This window comes from Podarcis liolepis (assembly GCF_965112155.1).
Source record: "Podarcis liolepis genome assembly, chromosome: 11".
In the NCBI taxonomy this organism is placed as follows: domain Eukaryota; kingdom Metazoa; phylum Chordata; class Lepidosauria; order Squamata; family Lacertidae; genus Podarcis; species Podarcis liolepis.
Window position 1 is genome coordinate 65,604,434 of NC_139565.1, and position 18,409 is coordinate 65,622,842.

General features: G+C 58.7%; 1 protein-coding gene across 2 annotated transcripts in view; it reads left to right on the forward strand.

The window, feature by feature from the left end:
* TLN1 (talin 1) overlaps window positions 1–18,409 on the forward strand; it is a 52,551-nt gene that overhangs the window by 18,762 nt on the left and 15,380 nt on the right. The window contains exons 3-35 of one of the 2 annotated variants that reach the window (XM_083466348.1): window positions 199–296; window positions 460–589; window positions 776–928; window positions 1,057–1,199; window positions 2,624–2,751; window positions 3,044–3,104; window positions 3,397–3,501; window positions 3,737–3,892; window positions 5,547–5,648; window positions 5,892–5,968; window positions 6,069–6,249; window positions 7,302–7,415; window positions 7,531–7,848; window positions 8,983–9,081; window positions 9,223–9,273; window positions 10,030–10,197; window positions 10,461–10,755; window positions 10,861–11,027; window positions 11,510–11,638; window positions 11,760–11,873; window positions 12,593–12,706; window positions 12,837–12,971; window positions 13,268–13,396; window positions 13,500–13,602; window positions 13,853–14,061; window positions 14,147–14,266; window positions 15,157–15,354; window positions 15,854–15,993; window positions 16,138–16,231; window positions 16,350–16,439; window positions 16,570–16,692; window positions 16,812–16,955; window positions 17,365–17,526. In XM_083466348.1, the coding sequence (XP_083322474.1) occupies window positions 199–296; window positions 460–589; window positions 776–928; window positions 1,057–1,199; window positions 2,624–2,751; window positions 3,044–3,104; window positions 3,397–3,501; window positions 3,737–3,892; window positions 5,547–5,648; window positions 5,892–5,968; window positions 6,069–6,249; window positions 7,302–7,415; window positions 7,531–7,848; window positions 8,983–9,081; window positions 9,223–9,273; window positions 10,030–10,197; window positions 10,461–10,755; window positions 10,861–11,027; window positions 11,510–11,638; window positions 11,760–11,873; window positions 12,593–12,706; window positions 12,837–12,971; window positions 13,268–13,396; window positions 13,500–13,602; window positions 13,853–14,061; window positions 14,147–14,266; window positions 15,157–15,354; window positions 15,854–15,993; window positions 16,138–16,231; window positions 16,350–16,439; window positions 16,570–16,692; window positions 16,812–16,955; window positions 17,365–17,526 (4,550 nt within the window). The remainder of the gene's footprint in view (window positions 1–198; window positions 297–459; window positions 590–775; window positions 929–1,056; window positions 1,200–2,623; window positions 2,752–3,043; window positions 3,105–3,396; window positions 3,502–3,736; window positions 3,893–5,546; window positions 5,649–5,891; window positions 5,969–6,068; window positions 6,250–7,301; window positions 7,416–7,530; window positions 7,849–8,982; window positions 9,082–9,222; window positions 9,274–10,029; window positions 10,198–10,460; window positions 10,756–10,860; window positions 11,028–11,509; window positions 11,639–11,759; window positions 11,874–12,592; window positions 12,707–12,836; window positions 12,972–13,267; window positions 13,397–13,499; window positions 13,603–13,852; window positions 14,062–14,146; window positions 14,267–15,156; window positions 15,355–15,853; window positions 15,994–16,137; window positions 16,232–16,349; window positions 16,440–16,569; window positions 16,693–16,811; window positions 16,956–17,364; window positions 17,527–18,409) is intronic. The other variant, XR_014517359.1, reaches the window with a different exon arrangement.

Sequence of the window (18,409 nt, forward strand, 5' to 3'; positions counted from 1 at the left end):
TCTTCTCAGCTGCATCTCTCCACGTCAGGCAAGAGAGGGGGGCCTGCCCTTCTGATGAAGAAAGGCGGGGAGTGGGGGGCATCTGCAGAGGCCCAAGCACAGGGGGGCCGGGCGGGCTGGGCCTCCCCAAAGCCCTGCCTGGACCACTGGGCCTGCCCTTTGGCCTGCCCTGGGAGAGTCTTTCCTGCTCTTTTCCAGCCACCGACTTTGGCCTCTTCCTGTCGGACGAAGATCCCAAGAAGGGCATCTGGCTGGAAGCTGGGAAGGCCCTGGACTACTACATGCTCCGCAATGGGGTGCGTCCCCCCTCCTTCCTTCCCCGCCTGGGTTGTCCCCTGGCCGCCCCCTCCCTTGCCAGGCGGGCGTCTCCTCCTTTGATTGGCCCCCTCTTTCCCCTCCCCTGCCCCCCAATTTCTCTCCTCTGGCCCTCTCTGATGCCCCCCCCCCGCAACGTTCCAGGACACCTTGGAGTACAAGAAGAAGCAGAGGCCCCTGAAGATCCGCATGCTGGACGGGACAGTCAAAACGGTCATGGTGGACGACTCCAAGACGGTCACAGACATACTCATGACCATTTGCGCCAGAATCGGTGAGTGGGGGGGGGGGCTTGATCCAGGGAGGGAGGGAGAGAGAAGGCCTCTCTGCCCCCAACACTTGTCTTGCTCTGCAGAAGGCAAGAGGGAGGCCCTTCTCTGGGAATGTTTCCCAGTCTGGTGGGACTGACCTCTCTTCCCCCCACCCACACTCTTGACCCGGGGGTCTCCCCGCCTGGCAGGCATCACAAACTACGACGAGTACTCCCTGGTGCGGGAAATTGTGGAGGAGAAGAAGGAGGAGCAGACGGGGACCCTCAAGAAGGACAAGACGCTCCTGCGAGATGAGAAGAAGATGGAGAAGCTCAAGCAGAAACTCCACACGGACGATGAGTGTAAGTCGGTGGGATGGGGGGACGACCCACGAGGTTCCAGGAGCAGCGGGGCTGGCTGGATGCTCCACAAAGAGTGGGGGCTCTCCTTCCCCCTGCCTCCCCTCCCAATCTTCTCTGCGCCCCCACAGTGAACTGGCTGGACCACGGGCGCACCCTCCGAGAGCAGGGCATCGATGACAGCGAGACCCTCCTCCTGCGACGGAAGTTCTTCTACTCGGACCAAAACGTGGATTCGCGGGATCCTGTGCAACTCAACCTGCTCTATGTGCAGGTACTGTTCCCGTCACACAACCCTGCAAGTCTTGGGCATTATCCTAACCCCAGTTTACCTGTGAAACCCCCTCACCCCACATGCGGCCGCTCAGGGGGACGGGCCCCGCCATAGATGCCACATAAGCCCCACTTTCTGCCTTTGTAAGCATTTGATCGTTAAGTGTGGCAGCACCTGCCCTCTGGAACTCCCTGCCTCTTGATATCAAGCAGGTGCCTTTGCTTTGCACATATTTGCGCTTGCTAAAAACATTCTTGTGTAGACACCCCCCCCCCAGATGCTTAGAAAGTAGAAGTGGAGTTCTAAACTGTTTTTGTATTTTTATTTTATACACTGAAATGTATACACTGAAAAGTAAAGTATTGCACTTGGGCAAAAAAAATGAGAGGCACAAATACAAGATGGGTGACACCTGGCTTGAGAGCAGTACATGTGAAAAGGATCTAGGAGTCTTGGTTGACCACAAACTTGACATGAGCCAACAGTGTGACGCGGCAGCTAAAAAGGCCAATGCAATTCTGGGCCTCATCAATAGGAGTATAGCATCTAGATCAAGGGAAGTAATAGTGCCACTGTATTCTGCTCTGGTCAGACCTCACCTGGAGTACTGTGTCCAGTTCTGGGCACCACAATTCAAGAAGGACACTGACAAACTGGAACGTGTCCAGAGGAGGGCAACCAAAATGGTCAAAGGCCTGGAAATGATGCCTTATGAGGAACGGCTAAGGGAGCTGGGCATGTTTAGCCTGGAGAAGAGGAGGTTAAGGGGTGATATGATAGCCATGTTCAAATATATAAAAGGATGTCATATAGAGGAGGGAGAAAGGTTGTTTTCTGCTGCTCCAGAGAAGCGGACACGGAGCAATGGATCCAAACAACAAGAAAGAAGATTCCACCTAAACATTAGGAAGAACTTCCTGACAGTAAGAGCTGTTGGACAGTGGAATTTGCTGCCAAGGAGTGTGGTGGAGTCTCCTCCTTTGGAGGTCTTTAAGCAGAGGCTTGACAACCATATGTCAGGAGGGCTCTGATGGTGTTTCCTGCTTGGCAGGGGGTTGGACTCGATGGCCCTTGGGGTCTCTTCCAACTCTATGATTCTATGATTCTATTTTCTGTAAGCTTTGAACTCAATTTTAATGTTTTCTCTTTTTATTAACTGCTTTGAGGTTGCTGGGGTTTTTGTTTTTCTTTTTTACAATCAAGCAGTGTATAAAATTTGTGAAATAAAATAAATAACCCCCAAGGTACCCCTGGCAGGTGCCATGAAGGTTGGGTTGGTGGAGTGGGCAGCAGGTCTCTCCTTCCCCCCCCCAGCCCAAAATCCTTGTGTAGAGGGTGGGAGGGATGGGCCCATGAAGGAGATAGGAATGAACTGCGAATTAATTCAGGAGAATGACTTCCCTGTGCCCCGCCCCCTTCTTCAGGCCCGTGACGACATCCTGAACGGCTCCCACCCCGTCTCCTTCGACAAGGCCTGTGAGTTTGCGGGATTCCAGTGCCAGATCCAGTTTGGACCCCACAATGAGCAGAAGCACAAGGCGGGATTCTTAGAGTGAGTGCCCGCTTGGCGTGGGCTTCGCAGCGGAGCGCCAGGGGAAACTGGGTCACAGGGTGCCGCGCAGAAGCGAGTGGCCTTCCCTTCCTGGGGGGTTTTCAAGCCGAGGTTGGGCAGCCGTCCGCCAGGAGTTCTTCACTGCACTTCCCTTATTTGGGCAAGGCCTCCTTGCGCTGGGCAGGACTGCCCCCCCCCCCCAAGGGATGAGTTTGGGTTGGGCAGCAAAGGTTTGGGCTTCTTCCTTGCCCTCCCTCCCCTCATGCCCCCTCCTCTCCTCCCCCTTTTCCAGCCTCAAGGACTTTCTGCCCAAGGAGTACATCAAGCAGAAAGGCGAGCGCAAGATTTTCATGGTGAGTGGAAGCGGGGGGGGGGGACTGGCTGCAACCAGGGACCCCTTGGACCTCCAGGGGAAGGGGGCTCACAGGGGACACGCCTCCCCCTCCACCGATAAGTGGGCTTGGGTGTGGGGCACACCTGGCAAAATATCTGCTTTTGACAGGATCTGCTGCCCATTGCCCAGAGGACCCCCTGTGGGGACCTGGGACGCCTCTGCTGTGTGGGGCGGCTCTGGCGGGAGAGGGGGGCCCTTTCCCTGGGGGTGGGAGGAGCAGAAGAGTGACCCCCCCTTTGTTCTGCCCTCAGGCCCACAAGAACTGCGGCAACATGAGCGAGATTGAGGCGAAGGTTCGCTATGTGAAGCTGGCCCGATCCCTCAAGACCTACGGGGTCTCCTTCTTCCTGGTCAAGGTGAGGGGGGCCCTGCCCCATCTCTCTGCCCTATCGGGGAGCCCCCTGCCTCCATCTGAGGTGGGGCTGTTTCACCCTTGGCTCTTCTACGCCTCGCAGGGGGGCGGGGGGGCCTCTCCTGCATGTTCGTCCTTTGAGGTGAGCCCGGTGGCTCTAGGGTGGCTGGTGCCCCCTTGGTGCAGGGGGAGCTGAGGGCTCCCCTTGGGCCTGACCCACGTGTCCCCCCCCCCTGCAGGAGAAGATGAAGGGCAAGAACAAACTGGTCCCCCGCCTGCTGGGCATCACCAAGGAATGTGTCATGCGGGTGGACGAGAAGACCAAGGAGGTCATCCAGGAGTGGAACCTCACCAACATCAAGCGCTGGGCCGCCTCCCCCAAGAGCTTCACGCTGGTAGGCCTTCCTCCTCCTTCCTCTTCCTCCCCCCGCCATCTCCAACTCTCTTTGCCCCGTCCCCGGGTGTCCTTTGGAAGAAGCGCAGCGGCAGAAGGGGGGGCTGCCTGGGGCCGTGTCCTGCAAGCAGAGGGCGGGCAGGGGGGAGGGCTGAGCAACAGCCGGTTTTCAACATCGTGCTGCATCCCCAGCTGAACATCGCAATAGACAATGTCTGGAATGAGGACGGAGCTGTGCAGGGCCTTCTCGGTGGTGGCGCCCTCCCTGTGGGACACCCTCCCTTCGGATGTCAAGGAGATAAAGAATTGCACAACTTTTAGGAGACATCTGAAGGCAGCCCTGTATCGGGAGGCTTTTAATGCTTGATGTTTTTATTATGTTTCATCATCATCATCGTTTTATTTGCCACCTTTCCATAGTTAAAACAATGCTCAAGGCGGCTTACAACATGACAAGATTTACGTAATTACCAACATAACCAAAGTCATAAACAATAAATAAAACACATCAAAAGGTACACAACCAAGTGGAAAAACAATTTCCACATAAATCATAAAATCTAAAACTCAGAATACAGCATTAATATTGTTACTGGAAAAATCTAGGTGTGGGGCTGCTCAGTCCCCCAGCTGGTCGGGCAGAGACCGCGGGTCCCCGTGGAATAAAAGAAGGAGTCCAGCCACCAACTGGAGCAAATAGCTGTAGATCAAAGTTTATTGCACAACAGGTTCAAAGAGGAATTTTGAACCCCGAGGATGGGGAGACGAGGACTTTTAAAACTTCACACCATATGCCAGAGTACAGTTCACACAGCATCATTGCTCCATCACTGACATATCACAAAGGGGAGGGGTAGACAGGGGTTACACTAGTTTAACCTTGGCAAACATGTCCAGATGAGTCCTTGGTACAAGATTAGCCTAAGCAGACATGGCAGGGCAAGACTCAGGTATAGGATTAGCATAGGAAACACCTCTGAAGTCCCACCACCCAAAGTACAAGAGAACTTCCTTTGCATGTCTGGCCCCTTGGCAAGTCTGGGGATGAGATTAGGCTTTCCTTGGCCAACAATCAGCTCCGCAATTGTCACCTCTGGGAATTCCTGGAGTCCTTTTTCAAGGGGGAAATAGCTTTGGGATGGAGGAAGCTGGCAAAGGAGTTGGTTTTATATGATTGTTAAAGCTAGGTAACTTCCCTGAGCTGTCAAGTTGAAAGGATACATTCAGGCATAATATTTGGAACATCTAACAATTTTAAAGATGTGCCCCCACCCCCATAATTTCTGCAACAATATCAATCACAATTTAAAATGACATGGGGGGGGGAATAAAAGCAATTTAAAAAGAAAACAGAAACTAAAATGGAGGCCTCTCTGCCCAGCAGCCGTGGCAGCAGCAGTCCTTTATGGAGCCAGCCAGGCCCCGTCCCCAGCCAGGGGGGAGGAGCAGGGCTCCCAGCAGCTCACACTCTGTTTTTAGATATTCTGTAAGCTACCCAGAGTGGCTGGGGAAACCTAGTCAGACGAGTGGGGTATCATCATCTGGCTTCACAGTTTTCCCCACCTTGTGGCTGCCCTACAGTGGCCAGGGGAGAGAGAGAGAGAGAGAGAGAGAGAGAGAGAGAGAGAGAGAGACTTTTTCCTTTCCTCTTGCAGGACTTTGGGGATTACCAGGACGGCTACTACTCTGTCCAGACGACGGAGGGGGAGCAGATTGCCCAGCTCATTGCCGGCTACATTGACATCATCCTGAAGAAGGTGAGGCTGTGGGGAGGCAGGGAGAGGGGCGCCCACCTCAGGCGTGGCATCTGCCTGGGCATGCGGGAGGACAAGGCCGTGCTGGCGCTGCAGGGCGCTGGCCGAGGGGAAGGATGACCCCCACCAGGAGGGTGGGCTGCCTTGCCCTGGTGGTGCCGGGCAGCTCTTCCGCCCCTTGTGCCCCATGGCCGCCTTTGTCTGTGGGTGGCGGAGTCATTGCCTGCCCCCTTCTCTGCCCTGCAGAAAAAGAGCAAAGACCACTTTGGCTTGGAGGGGGACGAGGAATCGACCATGCTGGAGGAGTCCGTCTCCCCCAAAAAGTAAGTCTGGAGGGAGAGGAGGGCTTTGGGGGTGGGGGGGCTGCCGCTGCCCGGAGTGGGGGTGCTTCTTCTCTCCTCCCTCCCTCCGCTTGCCTCGCAGGTCCACCGTCCTCCAGCAGCAGTTCAACCAGGTCAACAAGGCTGAGACGGGCTCCCTGGCCCTGCCGGGCATCATCCGCCTGGGCGCCGGCGGGCCGGAGAACTTCCAGATTGGCACCATGCCCCAGGCCCAGCAGCAGATCACCAGCGGGCAGATGCACCGCGGGCACATGCCCCCCCTGGTAAGGAGCCCTTCCCTCTCCCCTCCTCTCCCACGGGGGCCACCAAGCCCTTTCTTTGCACAAGAAGCACAAAGAGCACCGAGTGGCTGTCTGTCTGGGGTGCTTTAGTTCCTGCCTTGCAGGGGGTTGGGCTAGATGACCGCAAGGGGTCCCGTCACAGAGTCCTCTTCCCTCTGGGCCTGTTTGCACCCGTGGCTGCTGCTAGGGAGTGGTCAGGGCCGGATTGACGTAGAAGCTAAACAAGCTCTAGCTTAGGGCCCCACTCTCTTGGGGGGGGGGCAAAAAAATTAAAGGAAAAAAACAACTGGATGTCCATTTCCAAAATATAAGATAAAAAACAAATGAAATAAAACCTACATACCGTTTTTTTGTGTTGTGTAGGCTCCTAGGATGTAAGTCATGGGCCCCGCCTGCTCCCTCAAATATCATTTCATTTGCTCCTTTCTATAGATAGGAGGCCTACATTCTGATATTTATAATTATTAGTAGTTTGCATCATATACAGTATTTACACCTATTATTTTTTCATATTATAGCAAGTTCCTAGAGACTAGATTTTGAGTCTTTGTAAATTGTGTTTCAAAAGGAACTTTTGTTGTTGCCAAATGCCAGTGTGTTTGCATTGTTAAGTTTGTTATGAATAAAAAGTCATTTTTAGTTAGAGCTTAAAAATTATTTCACTATTATACTTCTTTTTAATTCTATTTCACTATTAATATACACCTTTTAATTGTATTTCAATTCAACAATTACTTGGATAAAACACATATTTTGTTATGTGCAAATGGCTTGAGATACCTGTTGGGTCCATAAATGACAGCGACAATTTGTTGTTGACAAAGGAGAGCTGGACATAGAAAGGAGCCTGTTACCTTCAGGAGCTAAGGGCCCTAGGAGTGGTGCTTATGTAGCCCCACCCACATTGCAGCCCACGGGTGCCCCCCCACCCAGGGGCTCTCTGCTTGCCCCCCTCCTTTCAGGGGCCCTTGGGCTCCAGGAGAGGGCCAGGCTGTGCCCCCTTCTTCTTCTTCTCCTCCTCCTCCTCCTTGCAGACCTCGGCCCAGCAGGCCTTGACGGGCACCATCCTCTCCAGCATGCAGGCGGTCCATGCTGCCCAGTCCAACCTGGAGGACTTTGACACGCTGCCCCCCATGGGGCAGGATGCGGTGAGTGGGGCTGGCCAAGGGAAGGGGCCCTTGGGGGCGACTGCGTACCCTCTGGGGGGGAGCCTCCCATGTGGAGTCCTGGAATAACGGCCCCCTTTCCTCCCCCCCCCCGCAGGCCTCCAAAGCCTGGCGCAAGAACAAGATGGACGAGTCGAAGCACGAGATCCACTCCCAGGTGGACGCCATCACGGCCGGCACGGCTTCCGTGGTCAACCTGACAGCGGGCGACCCGGCCGAGACGGACTACACGGCCGTGGGCTGCGCCGTCACCACCATCTCCTCCAACCTGACGGAGATGTCCAAGGGGGTCAAGCTGCTGGCCGCCCTCATGGAGGACGAGGGGGGCAACGGCAGGCAGCTCCTGCAGGCGGCCAAGAACCTGGCGGGGGCCGTCTCTGAGCTGCTGAAGACCGCGCAGCCCTCCAGCGCAGAGGTGAGCCTGGCCGCTTGGCTCCAGGGAAAAGCTCCTCTGCAGTGCAATTCCTGCCTTGCAGGGCTTGGATGAGGCAACCCTTTGGGTCCCCTCCCACTCCGCAGGCCTGTGATTTTATACTTGTATTACGCAATCTCATTTTTTTAAAAAAAGATCAGAGTGGTTTAAAAACACACCGTATTTTTCCGCATATAAGACAAGGTTATTTTGTTTCAAAATTATGCTTAAAATTTGGGGTCGTCATACACAGAGAGTGGAGAGGTGGGACGGGCAGTTGGTGGCTGCCGCGAGCAGTAGATTGTCAGCAGAATTTTTGCGTGGGATTGGTGGTTGCGGCAAGGTCCGCTGGCTATTGGCTGCTGCTGCAGCAGTTGTGCAAGCAATTGGCACTTGCTTTCAGCGAGCGTGCATTTGATTGATGGCTCTATCAATGTGTGTGCGATTGGCTGTGGCAGTCCTGCAGGTGAGCAATTTTTGGCAACCCCCCCTAAAAAAAGCTCATCAAGTCTGGGCAATCTTCCCTCATTTTCTCAATTTGGAGGCGTGTTATACATGAAAAAATACGGTTTGTTGTTGTTTGGTTGTGTCCGACTCTTTGTGACTCCATATATGCACATTAAAATCACAGCAATATTTAAAACCGCAGCTCAGTTAACTTCTACAGAAAACATTTTTTGCAAATGTCTTTAGAAGCCTGGCAGCGCTGAAAGGTTCTCAGCCACCATGTCAGGGTTAATGTGCTGGAGACCCCCTTGAGAGGCCGCCTTGACCCTCCTACACCCAGGAGAGCCCTGCGCTCTGCAGGGGGTTGGACTAGATGACCCTGGGGTCCCGTCAAACTCTATGATGCAGTGATTCTCCACCGAGCCTCCATGGACCCCAGAAACCTCCACATTAACTCTGAGCGGGGCCTTCCGTGTGGCTGCCCCTAGTCTGAGGGACAGCGTTCCTCTAGAGAGGCAACAGGCACCCAACTCTGCCCACTTTCTGGAAGCAACGGGAGCCCTTTGTTCTGTGACAGCCATTCCCAGCTGGACAAAGGGGACTTTACCACGAGGGTCTGCCTGTTTGAGTTTAGGTCTTGTGGGTTGCCTTCAGGGGCTGCCCCTAACCGCTAGCCCTTTCCTCCTCCAGCCGCGGCAGAACCTTTTGCAAGCTGCAGGCGCCGTGGGGCAGACGAGTGGGGAGCTGCTGCAGCAGATTGGGGAGAGCGACGCCGACCCCCATTTCCAGGTGAGTGGCAAGCGGGAGTCCTCTGGGGCACACCTGGCGGGGGACAGCCTGGCGCAGGCCGCCTGCCCTCTGGCACAGGATGGGCAGTGGGGGTGGCGCTTGGGCCCAGTAACCTCTCTTGTCTTGTGGATTCGTGTGCAGATGGTGGAGAGCCGGCGCCCTCGGACCCTGTCCGCCCCTGACCCCAAGACGGTAAAGGGCCTGAGCCCAGCAGGGGCTGTGCTCTCTGGGGCAGAGCCCTCCTCTGCGCTGCTGCCAATCAGTGGGGCTCGCTGGCCAAGGGGCTTGGGGCAAGCTCTTGCTCTCGCTGGCGCATGCTCGGCTCCCCCTGTTGCAGGAGCCTTGGCCCCTCCAGTTGGTGGGATGGCTCTGACCCACAAGCCAGGAAGCCCCCAAGATCACCGGCCAGAGGGGCCAAGATTTGGCAGGACCCCCAGGAGGCTGCCTGTGGGACTCTTCGCCACATGGCATGGTAGCAAAGTCAGCAGGGACCTCTGTTGGTAGAGCAACTGGCGCTGCCAAATCTCCCCACAGATGCCAGGGAACCGTGCCAGCCTCCCGGCGCTGGGCCTGCATCAGTGCCCCATGTGGGGGTCTTGGCTGCTTTGGCAGCAGGGGAATCCGAGCATCTTCTCTCCCCGCTCCCGGTCCTTGCGGTGGGGGGCTGTGGGCGCTTCCTCTTGGTGACGGGTTTGGTGCGCGGTGCTCTCTGCGCCTGTGATTGAGGCCAGAGAGGGTGGCGGTTGGGGGGGGTCTTGGGGTGGGGGCTGAGTGCCGCAGGAGCACGGAGGGGTGAGGTTTGTGCTGGCAGAGGCGGAAGAAGGATGATCTCACCTGCGCCAGGAGAGCCTGGAAGGGCCCTCCTTGCCCAGCTCGGGTTTCCCTGCTGAATGTTTCATGAGCACAACCAGCCAATGCCGCCTCTTCCTCCCCCCGCCCCCCCGACAGGACATGCTGATGCAGCTGGCGAAGGCTGTGGCCAGTGCCGCTGCCGCCCTGGTCCTGAAGGCCAAGAACGTGGCCCAGAAGACGGAGGACTCAGTGCTGCAGACGCAGGTCATTGCTGCCGCCACGCAGTGCGCCCTCTCCACCTCCCAGCTGGTGGCTTGCACCAAGGTGAGCAGCAGACCCTGAGCACCCACCCCTGGCACCCTGGGGCAGCAGCTGGCCTTGGCCCCTTCCTCTTCCAGGAAACACATGCCTTGGCATCGGGGCACTGTTTGGGCTTCCGTTTGGAGAAGGAGCGCAAGCTGGCCCCTGCCATCTCCCCAAAGGGTGACTTCTGAGTCTTGTGGGAAGTGGGGCTGGTGGGGCTGGGGCAGGCTGGGCCAGTGCCCTGACTGCCCTGTGCCTTGCCCATTCCTCCTCCTCCTTGGCAGGTGGTGGCGCCCACCATCAGCTCGCCCGTCTGCCAGGAGCAGCTGGTGGAAGCTGGCAAGCTGGTGGCCAAGTCGGTGGAGAGCTGTGTGGACGCGTCTCAGGCGGCCACGGGCGACGAGCAGCTGCTGAAGCAGGTGGGGGTGGCGGCCACGGCCGTGACGCAGGCCCTCAACGACCTGCTGGAGCACATCAAGCAGCATGCCACGGGCGGGCAGCCCATCGGCCGCTACGACCAGGCCACTGACACCATCCTCAACGTCACGGAGAACATCTTCAGCTCCATGGGAGATGCGGGTGAGTGGGCCTTGGGGGGAGGGACCACTTGGGGATGGGATGGGTGAGGGTGTCTGAGGGTCCGTCTGTGGGGCTGGCCCTCACCTCTCCCCTCCTCCTCCCCAGGGGAAATGGTGCGTCAGGCCCGCATCCTGGCTCAAGCCACCTCCGACCTGGTGAACGCCATCAAGGCCGATGCCGAAGGGGAGACGGACCTGGAGAACTCGCGCAAACTGCTGAGTGCGGCCAAGATCCTGGCTGACGCCACGGCCAAGATGGTGGAGGCCGCCAAGGTGTGGCATCGGTGGAGGGACTGGGCGGATGGGGGGAAGCCTGCCTGGCAGGGGAGCGAGGTGGAGGGGTCAGAATTGGCTTCTGGCAGTGGGGGGGGGTGCAGGTGCTGTGCCCATGGAGAGCCTCCCCCGCCCTGGATTGGTCCCCCTTCTTTGGGAAGCAACAACTGAGTGCCACGTCTGTGCCCACAATGATGCCCTCCTTGCTGCATCCCATTTCAGGGAGGGGGTTGTCCACTTCCCCCGGGTGATGCCCTCTCATCCTGTCCTCATGCCCTCTGGTGCCAGCCACATACGTTTCCTGGGAGCTGCACCAGGCTAGAGCCGGCCGGTGCCCCTTGCCAGTGCCCCCCTGGGCGCCTGGTGGGAACCTCACTGGTGCCTCTTCGCCCGCTCCCTGCTCCTGGTCCCCGTGAGGTGGGGGTGGGTAGCCTGGTGGGGGCCATTCTGACCAGCCTCCCCTCCTGCTCCCCGCCCACCAGGGGGCTGCAGCCCACCCAGACAGCGAGGAGCAGCAGCAGCGCCTGCGGGAGGCGGCTGAGGGCCTGCGCATGGCCACCAACGCAGCCGCCCAGAACGCCATCAAGAAGAAGCTGGTGCACCGGCTGGAGGTTAGTGCTGCAAGTGACGTGTGTGTGTGTGCCCATGCCCGTCGCCTGCCATGGCCTGGCCGGCTGGGCAGAGCGAGGGGCCTTCCTGGCCTCACCCCGTCCCCGCTTTCTCTCTCCCCAGCATGCAGCCAAGCAAGCAGCGGCCGCCGCCACCCAAACCATCGCAGCCGCCCAGCATGCAGCCACCACCAACAAGAACCCGGCTGCCCACCAGCAGCTGGCGCAGAGCTGCAAGGTGAGAGGGAGGGAGGGAGGGAGGGAGGGAGAGAGGGGAGGGCTGGGCTTGCCCCCCCCCGGCTCCAGTGTGGGTGTCTGGCTGGGGGGGGGGTGAGAGGCCATTCCAACCTCTCATTGTTGCTGTTGGGACCATTGCTATTATTTAAATTTATATACCGCTCTTCATCCAAAGACCATAGGTCAGGTTGCAGCACAGAAACACACAGTGCGTAACACAATTATTTTAATAACAATACTGATAGCGATATCAATAACCGTAACATGACATTATGTTAGCCGTCATACATTCATTCATTTGACAGAGGAGACTGCTGCCAAGTAAATAAATAAAGGCAGCCACATTTAGGGAAGTTTTTAGCATTTGATGTTTTATTGCTTTTTTATTGTTGTTGTTGTTGTTAATATTCTGTTGGGAGCCGCCCAGAGTGAGTGGGGTATAAATATTATTATTATTGTTATTGTTATTGTTGTTGTTATTATTATTATTATTATTATTATTATTATTATTATTATTATGAATGAATGGCTGCTATCACATTGATCAGAAACACCAGCCACAAGTACTTCCTGCTATGGGCGCCTCTTGCTTCCCTTGGGTGTTGGGGGGCTCACCCCTTGAGCCCCAGATGCTCTCCTGGCCCCTCTGGGGCAAGAAGGACCCAGGACGCGGTTTGGATGGAGGCCCCCCAACCGTCTCTTTCTCCCGCCCTCCTCCAGGTGGTGGCGGAGCAGATCCCCATGCTGGTGCAGGGCGTCCGGGGGAGCCAGTCGCAGCCCGACAGCCCCAGCGCCCAGCTGGCTCTCATTGCTGCCAGCCAGAACTTCCTGCAGGTGAGGGGATGGGCAGCGGAGGGCGCCCGCGGGGCGAGGAGGCGGTTGTGTGGGCAACCCAGGGTGGGGGGCTCCTCAGGATTGGGGGCTCCTCATGGTCACCACTCTCCTTTCCCTCCCCCCGCTGCAGCCCGGCGGGAAGATGGTGGCCGCGGCCAAGGCCACAGTGCCCACCATCTCGGACCAGGCCTCCGCCATGCAGCTCAGCCAGTGCGCCAAGAACCTGGCAGCCGCCTTGGCCGAACTTCGCACGGCAGCACAGAAGGTAAGGAGGAGCAGCCGTCAAGCCCCCTGCCCTCTTCACAGCTGTGGCCCCTCCTCCTCCTCCTCCTCCTCCTCCTTCTCCTCCTCCTCCTCCTCCTCCTCCTTCTCCTTCTCCTTCTTCTCTTTCTTCTTCTCTTGCGTCTTGTGGCCATTGGTTCTCTGTGGGGTGAAGGGGACCTCCTCCCCACAGATCTTCTGCCAGTCTTCTATGCTAAAGCCCTCAGTGTGGGACGGTGGCAGGGGCTGGGGATGATGTGTGGCGCCCCCTGGGGGTGACACCCTCCTGTTCCACGGCAGGCACAAGAGGCCTGCGGCCCCCTGGAGATCGACTCGGCCCTCAGCTTGGTGCAGAGCCTGGAGCGGGACTTGCAGGAAGCCAAGACGGCGGCCAGAGAGGGCAAGCTGAAACCTCTTCCGGGAGAGACGGTGAGCAGAGGAGGGCGTGGGGGGTCAGAAGGCGTGGGGTGGGCACAGCAGGCACAAGGGGGAGGTGGGGGCACGGGGCCTGTTGACTCTGTGTGTCCTGCAGATGGAGAAGAGCGCCCAGGACCTGGGGAACAGCACCAAGGCCGTCAGCTCCGCCATCGCCCAGCTGCTGGGAGAGGTTGCCCAGGGCAACGAAAACTACACAGGTACTCCTCCGTGCCCCCCAAGCCCCCTCCCCACCAGCAGCCTCCATTGCTCCTCCCCCTAGCTGTGGCAGGCTCCCCCCTTGCTGTGCATACTTCAGGAGACACCCCTCTGTTCCTCATGGGTCTGGATTGGACCCATCCTCCTCCTCTTCCTCCTCACCCCCTCTTGGGGAGGGAGGGTCCTGGCCTGGGGGGCTGTCCTGGCCAGGGTTGGGCTGACGCTGCCGCCCTCTCCCCCTGCCTCCCCCAGGGATTGCTGCCCGCGATGTGGCCCATGCGCTGCGCTCCCTGAGCCAAGCTGCCCGCGGGGTGGCTGCCAACTCGGAGGAGCCGCAGGTCCAGGCCGCCATGCTGGAGTGCGCAGGCGACGTCATGGACAAGGCCGGCAACTTGATAGAGGAAGCCCGCAAGGCCGTGGCCAAGCCGGGAGACCCCGAGAGCCAGCAGCGCCTGGCGCAGGTGAGCCCTCGGCCTGGTGTGGGGGCCGTGGGTGGGGTGGGGGTAGTGGCCCTCCCCACTGAGCCGCTCTGCCCTCTCCCGGCAGGTGGCCAAGGCCGTCTCTCAGGCTCTCAACCGCTGCGTCAACTGCCTTCCTGGCCAACGGGATGTGGACGCCGCCATTCGCACGGTGGGCGAGGCCAGCAAGAGGCTCCTGGCTGACTCGGTGAGCCCCTTCCCTTCTCTCTCTGGCTTGGCGGGGGGCGGGGAGGGCATCCCCTCTGGGGGGTCTGGGCCCTCGAGGAGGCCTGTCTCCTGGCCCCTCAGCTCTGGGACCAGTTTAGCAGACTGAGGGGCCCTTGTACAACCCAGAGCAGCGTGTCTGCCCACCCTCCTCTGGGCTGCAGTTAGCCCTCCCCTTTTAAAATGGCCCAGGCACAACACACCCCGACAGTCGCACCGCGTCTTGCTCATGGCTCTAGGGCTGCCCCATTGACTGCCTCTGCATTCTAATAATAATTTATTATTTCTACCCGGCCCACCTGGCTGGGTTTCCCCAGCATTAGTGATCCTGCAGAGCAAAACCCCATCAGTTATGTAAAGCATTTCTGTCCTGCTCCTTGTTGTCAAAGCCATTCTGGGGCAGGATACAAATTGTAGAGTCCGAAGGGTCACCCAGGGCTCATCTAGTCCAGCCTCCTGCAGTGCAGGAATCACAGCTAGAGAATCCCCGACAGGCAACCGTGGGATTTCTGCTTTAAAACCTCCAACGAGGGAGAATCTGGCCCCTTCTTCCCACTCGTCCGTCCTGCTGTCCCATGGATACAAGAAAACATTCATTCACGTCCATGAAAGGAGCAAATATCAGCGCAGAGAGCAGCAGATCCATCCCAGCCAAGTGATACCTGGGCAGGTGGACCTGACTCTTGCTTTTATCCCTGGTCCAAGTGAAGCCCAGGCTTGTATCTGCAGACGGAAGAGGTGCTGCTGTCATTTATTCTGGCCAATAGGCAGTGTCTCTTTGCATGTCAAGGGAGCGGGGGGACGGGGGGACGGGCATAGCCCTGTTGTGAGTCCCATGCCTGAAGCTGACTCTCGTTCCCCCCCGCCCTCCAGTTCCCCCCCAGTGGCAAAAACTTCCAGGAGGCCCAGAGTCACCTGAACCAGGCAGCTGCTGGCCTCAACCAGTCGGCCACGGAGCTGGTGCAGGCGTCTCGCGGGACCCCCCAGGACCTGGCCAAGGCCTCCGGCAAGTTCGGCCAAGACTTCAACGAGTTCCTGCAGGCCGGTGTGGAGATGGCCGGCCAGTCGCCGGTAAGAGACCCCTTGCGGAGAGAGGGCTGTACGCAGGGGGGCAAATTGAACCTGTGTGTGTGCATGCAGTGGGGTTAGAGAGGGACTCGGGGGGCAGTGCCAGGGGACCATCTTCCCCGGAGGGACGGGCTCTGGAAGAAGGGCAGGCTGCTCAGTCAGGGCTCTGCCAATATGCCCATTTGCCTGGCCCAGGCAAAGCCTGGAGGGCAAGGCGGGGAGTCTCCCTCCGCTCCTCCATTCAGGCTCAGCACCTGGCTGGATTGGGCCTGGGAGCCCAGACAGCTCCCTAGTAAAATAGCAGATTGGCTTTATGTGGCTTTCAACCGTAGTAGAGAAAGCAGGTGCCGGTGCTGAGTGGAGTGTCCCCTCGTCCCAAGGAACGAGCCAGTGCCAAGCTGGTTGGCTGGCAGTGGGGCTGTTGGGTGAATGCGAGGCCCCCTGGCCTGGGGCGGATGGCCGAGTGACCCCTCCTTCTGCCTCCCTCCCTTTCTCCCCGCAGTCCAGGGAAGCCCAGGCCCAGGTGGTCTCCAACCTGAAGAGCATCTCCATGTCGTCCAGCAAGCTCCTCCTGGCCGCCAAGGCCCTCTCCGCCGACCCTGCGGCCCCCAACCTCAAGAACCAGCTGGCAGCCGCTGCCCGGTAGGGGGGCGAGGGAGGGGAATGAGAGCAGGGAAGACTGCTTTGTGTTCTCTCTTGGCTGTGGAAGCTCCTTTCTGGAGTGGCTGGCTGGCCATGGCTGGGGGGGGGCACAGGGGGGCTCATGGGCTGCCTCTGTCCTTGCAGGGCCGTGACGGACAGCATCAACCAGCTGATCACCATGTGCACCCAGCAAGCGCCCGGCCAGAAGGAGTGCGACAACGCCCTGCGGGAGCTGGAGGTAGCCTTCTGTGCAGGGAAGGGGGGCGGGGGCTGCTGTGGGGGGGCCACAGCCTGCCAGGCGGGAGGGGCCTGCAGTGGTGGTGGGGGAGCCCTGAGCTGCCTTTCCCCCTCCCCAGACGGTGCGAGAGCTTCTGGAGAATCCCACGCAGGCTGTCAACGACATGTCGTACTTCAACTGCCTGGACAGTGTCATGGAGAACTCCAAGGTGAGCAGCCAGGGGGCGACTCTCTCTCTTGGGGGGCGGGCAGTGGCTGCTTTCTGTGACCCCAGCCCTGGGGGGCTCTGCTTCCCCTCCCAGGCCTGGCACCCACCCTTTCCCCTTCCTATTTCTGCAGGTTCTGGGGGAAGCCATGGCCGGCATCTCCCAGAATGCCAAGAACAGCAAGCTGCCCGAGTTTGGCGACTCCATCAGCACCGCCTCCAAGGCCCTCTGCGGCTTCACGGAAGCGGCTGCCCAGGTAGGGAGGCCACGGGAAATGAGGGGGTGGGGGCTCTCCTTTTGGGGTGCAGGGAGAGCATCTGGCTGCTCCGTTGCTCACCCACCCCCACCTCTTACTTCTCTTCCTTCTGCTCCCAGGCTGCCTACCTGGTTGGCGTCTCGGACCCCAATAGCCAGGCAGGACAGCAAGGCCTGGTGGACCCCACCCAGTTTGCAAGAGCCAACCAAGCCATCCAGATGGCCTGCCAGAACCTGATTGACCCGGCTTGCACCCAGTCCCAGGTGAGCCCTTGGGTGGCGCATCACCCAAGCTGTGCAAGGGCGCCACGGGGGGGGTGGGTGGAGCACAGCCAGAGCCCCTCGTGAGGCATGTGTGTGTGTTGCTGGTTTAGTCCTTTGTCAGGGAGAAAGTCCCGCAAGGGGCCAGGATGGAAGCCAGCAACACGCCCAAGTCCTGCTGCATATGTTGACGGTGCCGTAAGCAAGGAGGCACCTCGGACTGGGAGGTTGGAGACCTGCTGTGGTGGCGAGGCTTCAGCCGGAAGGAAGGGTTTCCCTGTGCCCCGTGCCACGAGTCTCCACATGCCCGTCTCCCGGGGCCAGGCAGGAGGCCTTGAAAGCCCCCCGCCTCCCTGGCTGCCGTCCGCCTGCCGTGGCCTCACGTGGAGGACCCTCCCCTGTCCCCCCACAGGTCCTCTCAGCCGCCACCATTGTGGCCAAGCACACCTCTGCCCTCTGCAACACCTGCCGGCTGGCCTCATCTCGCACCGCCAACCCAGTGGCCAAGCGCCAGTTTGTCCAGTCTGCCAAGGAGGTGGCCAACAGCACCGCCAACCTGGTCAAGACCATCAAGGTACTTGATTGACAGGTGTCGGGGCACGTGGGTGGGATGATACTGTGATGAGCCTGGGAAGGGGGAAGCCCTCCTTTCTCTCTCTCTTTCTCTATTCCCCTCTAAATCTTTTTCTCTTTTCTCCCTCTCTCTTTCTCTCCCTCTTTCTTTTGTGTTCTCTCTCCCCCACCCCATCTCCTTCTCTTTCACAACCTCTTTTTCTCCCCCCCCCACCTCTTTTTCTCTGGTCAAGGGCAAGCATTGGTGAGGCAGCCCCTCCCTGGCCTTGCTCTGCCACCACCAGCTCCCAAGGGAATGCTCCCCCCATTTCCCCACGCAGAGCAAGGGCTCCCTGCTCCAGTCTCTGGGGTTCAGCCCGTGAAGCGGCGTGGGGAGCCAGTCTTGAGCCAGGGGCTGGAGCTCTGAAAGGGGGCTTTGGGGCTGTGATACAGAGTGGAAAGTGGTCCTTCGTCCTTCGCACGAGGACTAGTGATTAGAGATTAGATCATTACCTTCATGAACACAAAAATGAAAGAGAAAAGCCTCAGAGCCAGGCTGGAGAATTTGCTGGTGCAGCCGCTGGACGTCCAAGGAGACTCGTTTCTGTCGCTGCGCCAGTAGATTCGCCTTCCAGGAATGGAGCTGCTGGCTGAGCAATCCCAGAAGTATTTGGCATCTGACAAAAAGCAGATTCAGGGGAGGGGCGGCGCTGGCTGGAGCTGAAGGATTCGACCCAAAGGGCCTGGTCCTTCTCCCCCGCCAGCCTAGACCAAACCGCCTGGCCTTGCTCATGGGGAGCTCAGGGGATCCTGTCCCTGGAGGAGCTGTCCCTGGAGGAGTGGGGAGTCCACCTTGGCAGCCCCACGTCCTCTTGGGCCGTGGGCTTCATCCGTGGGGAGGAAGC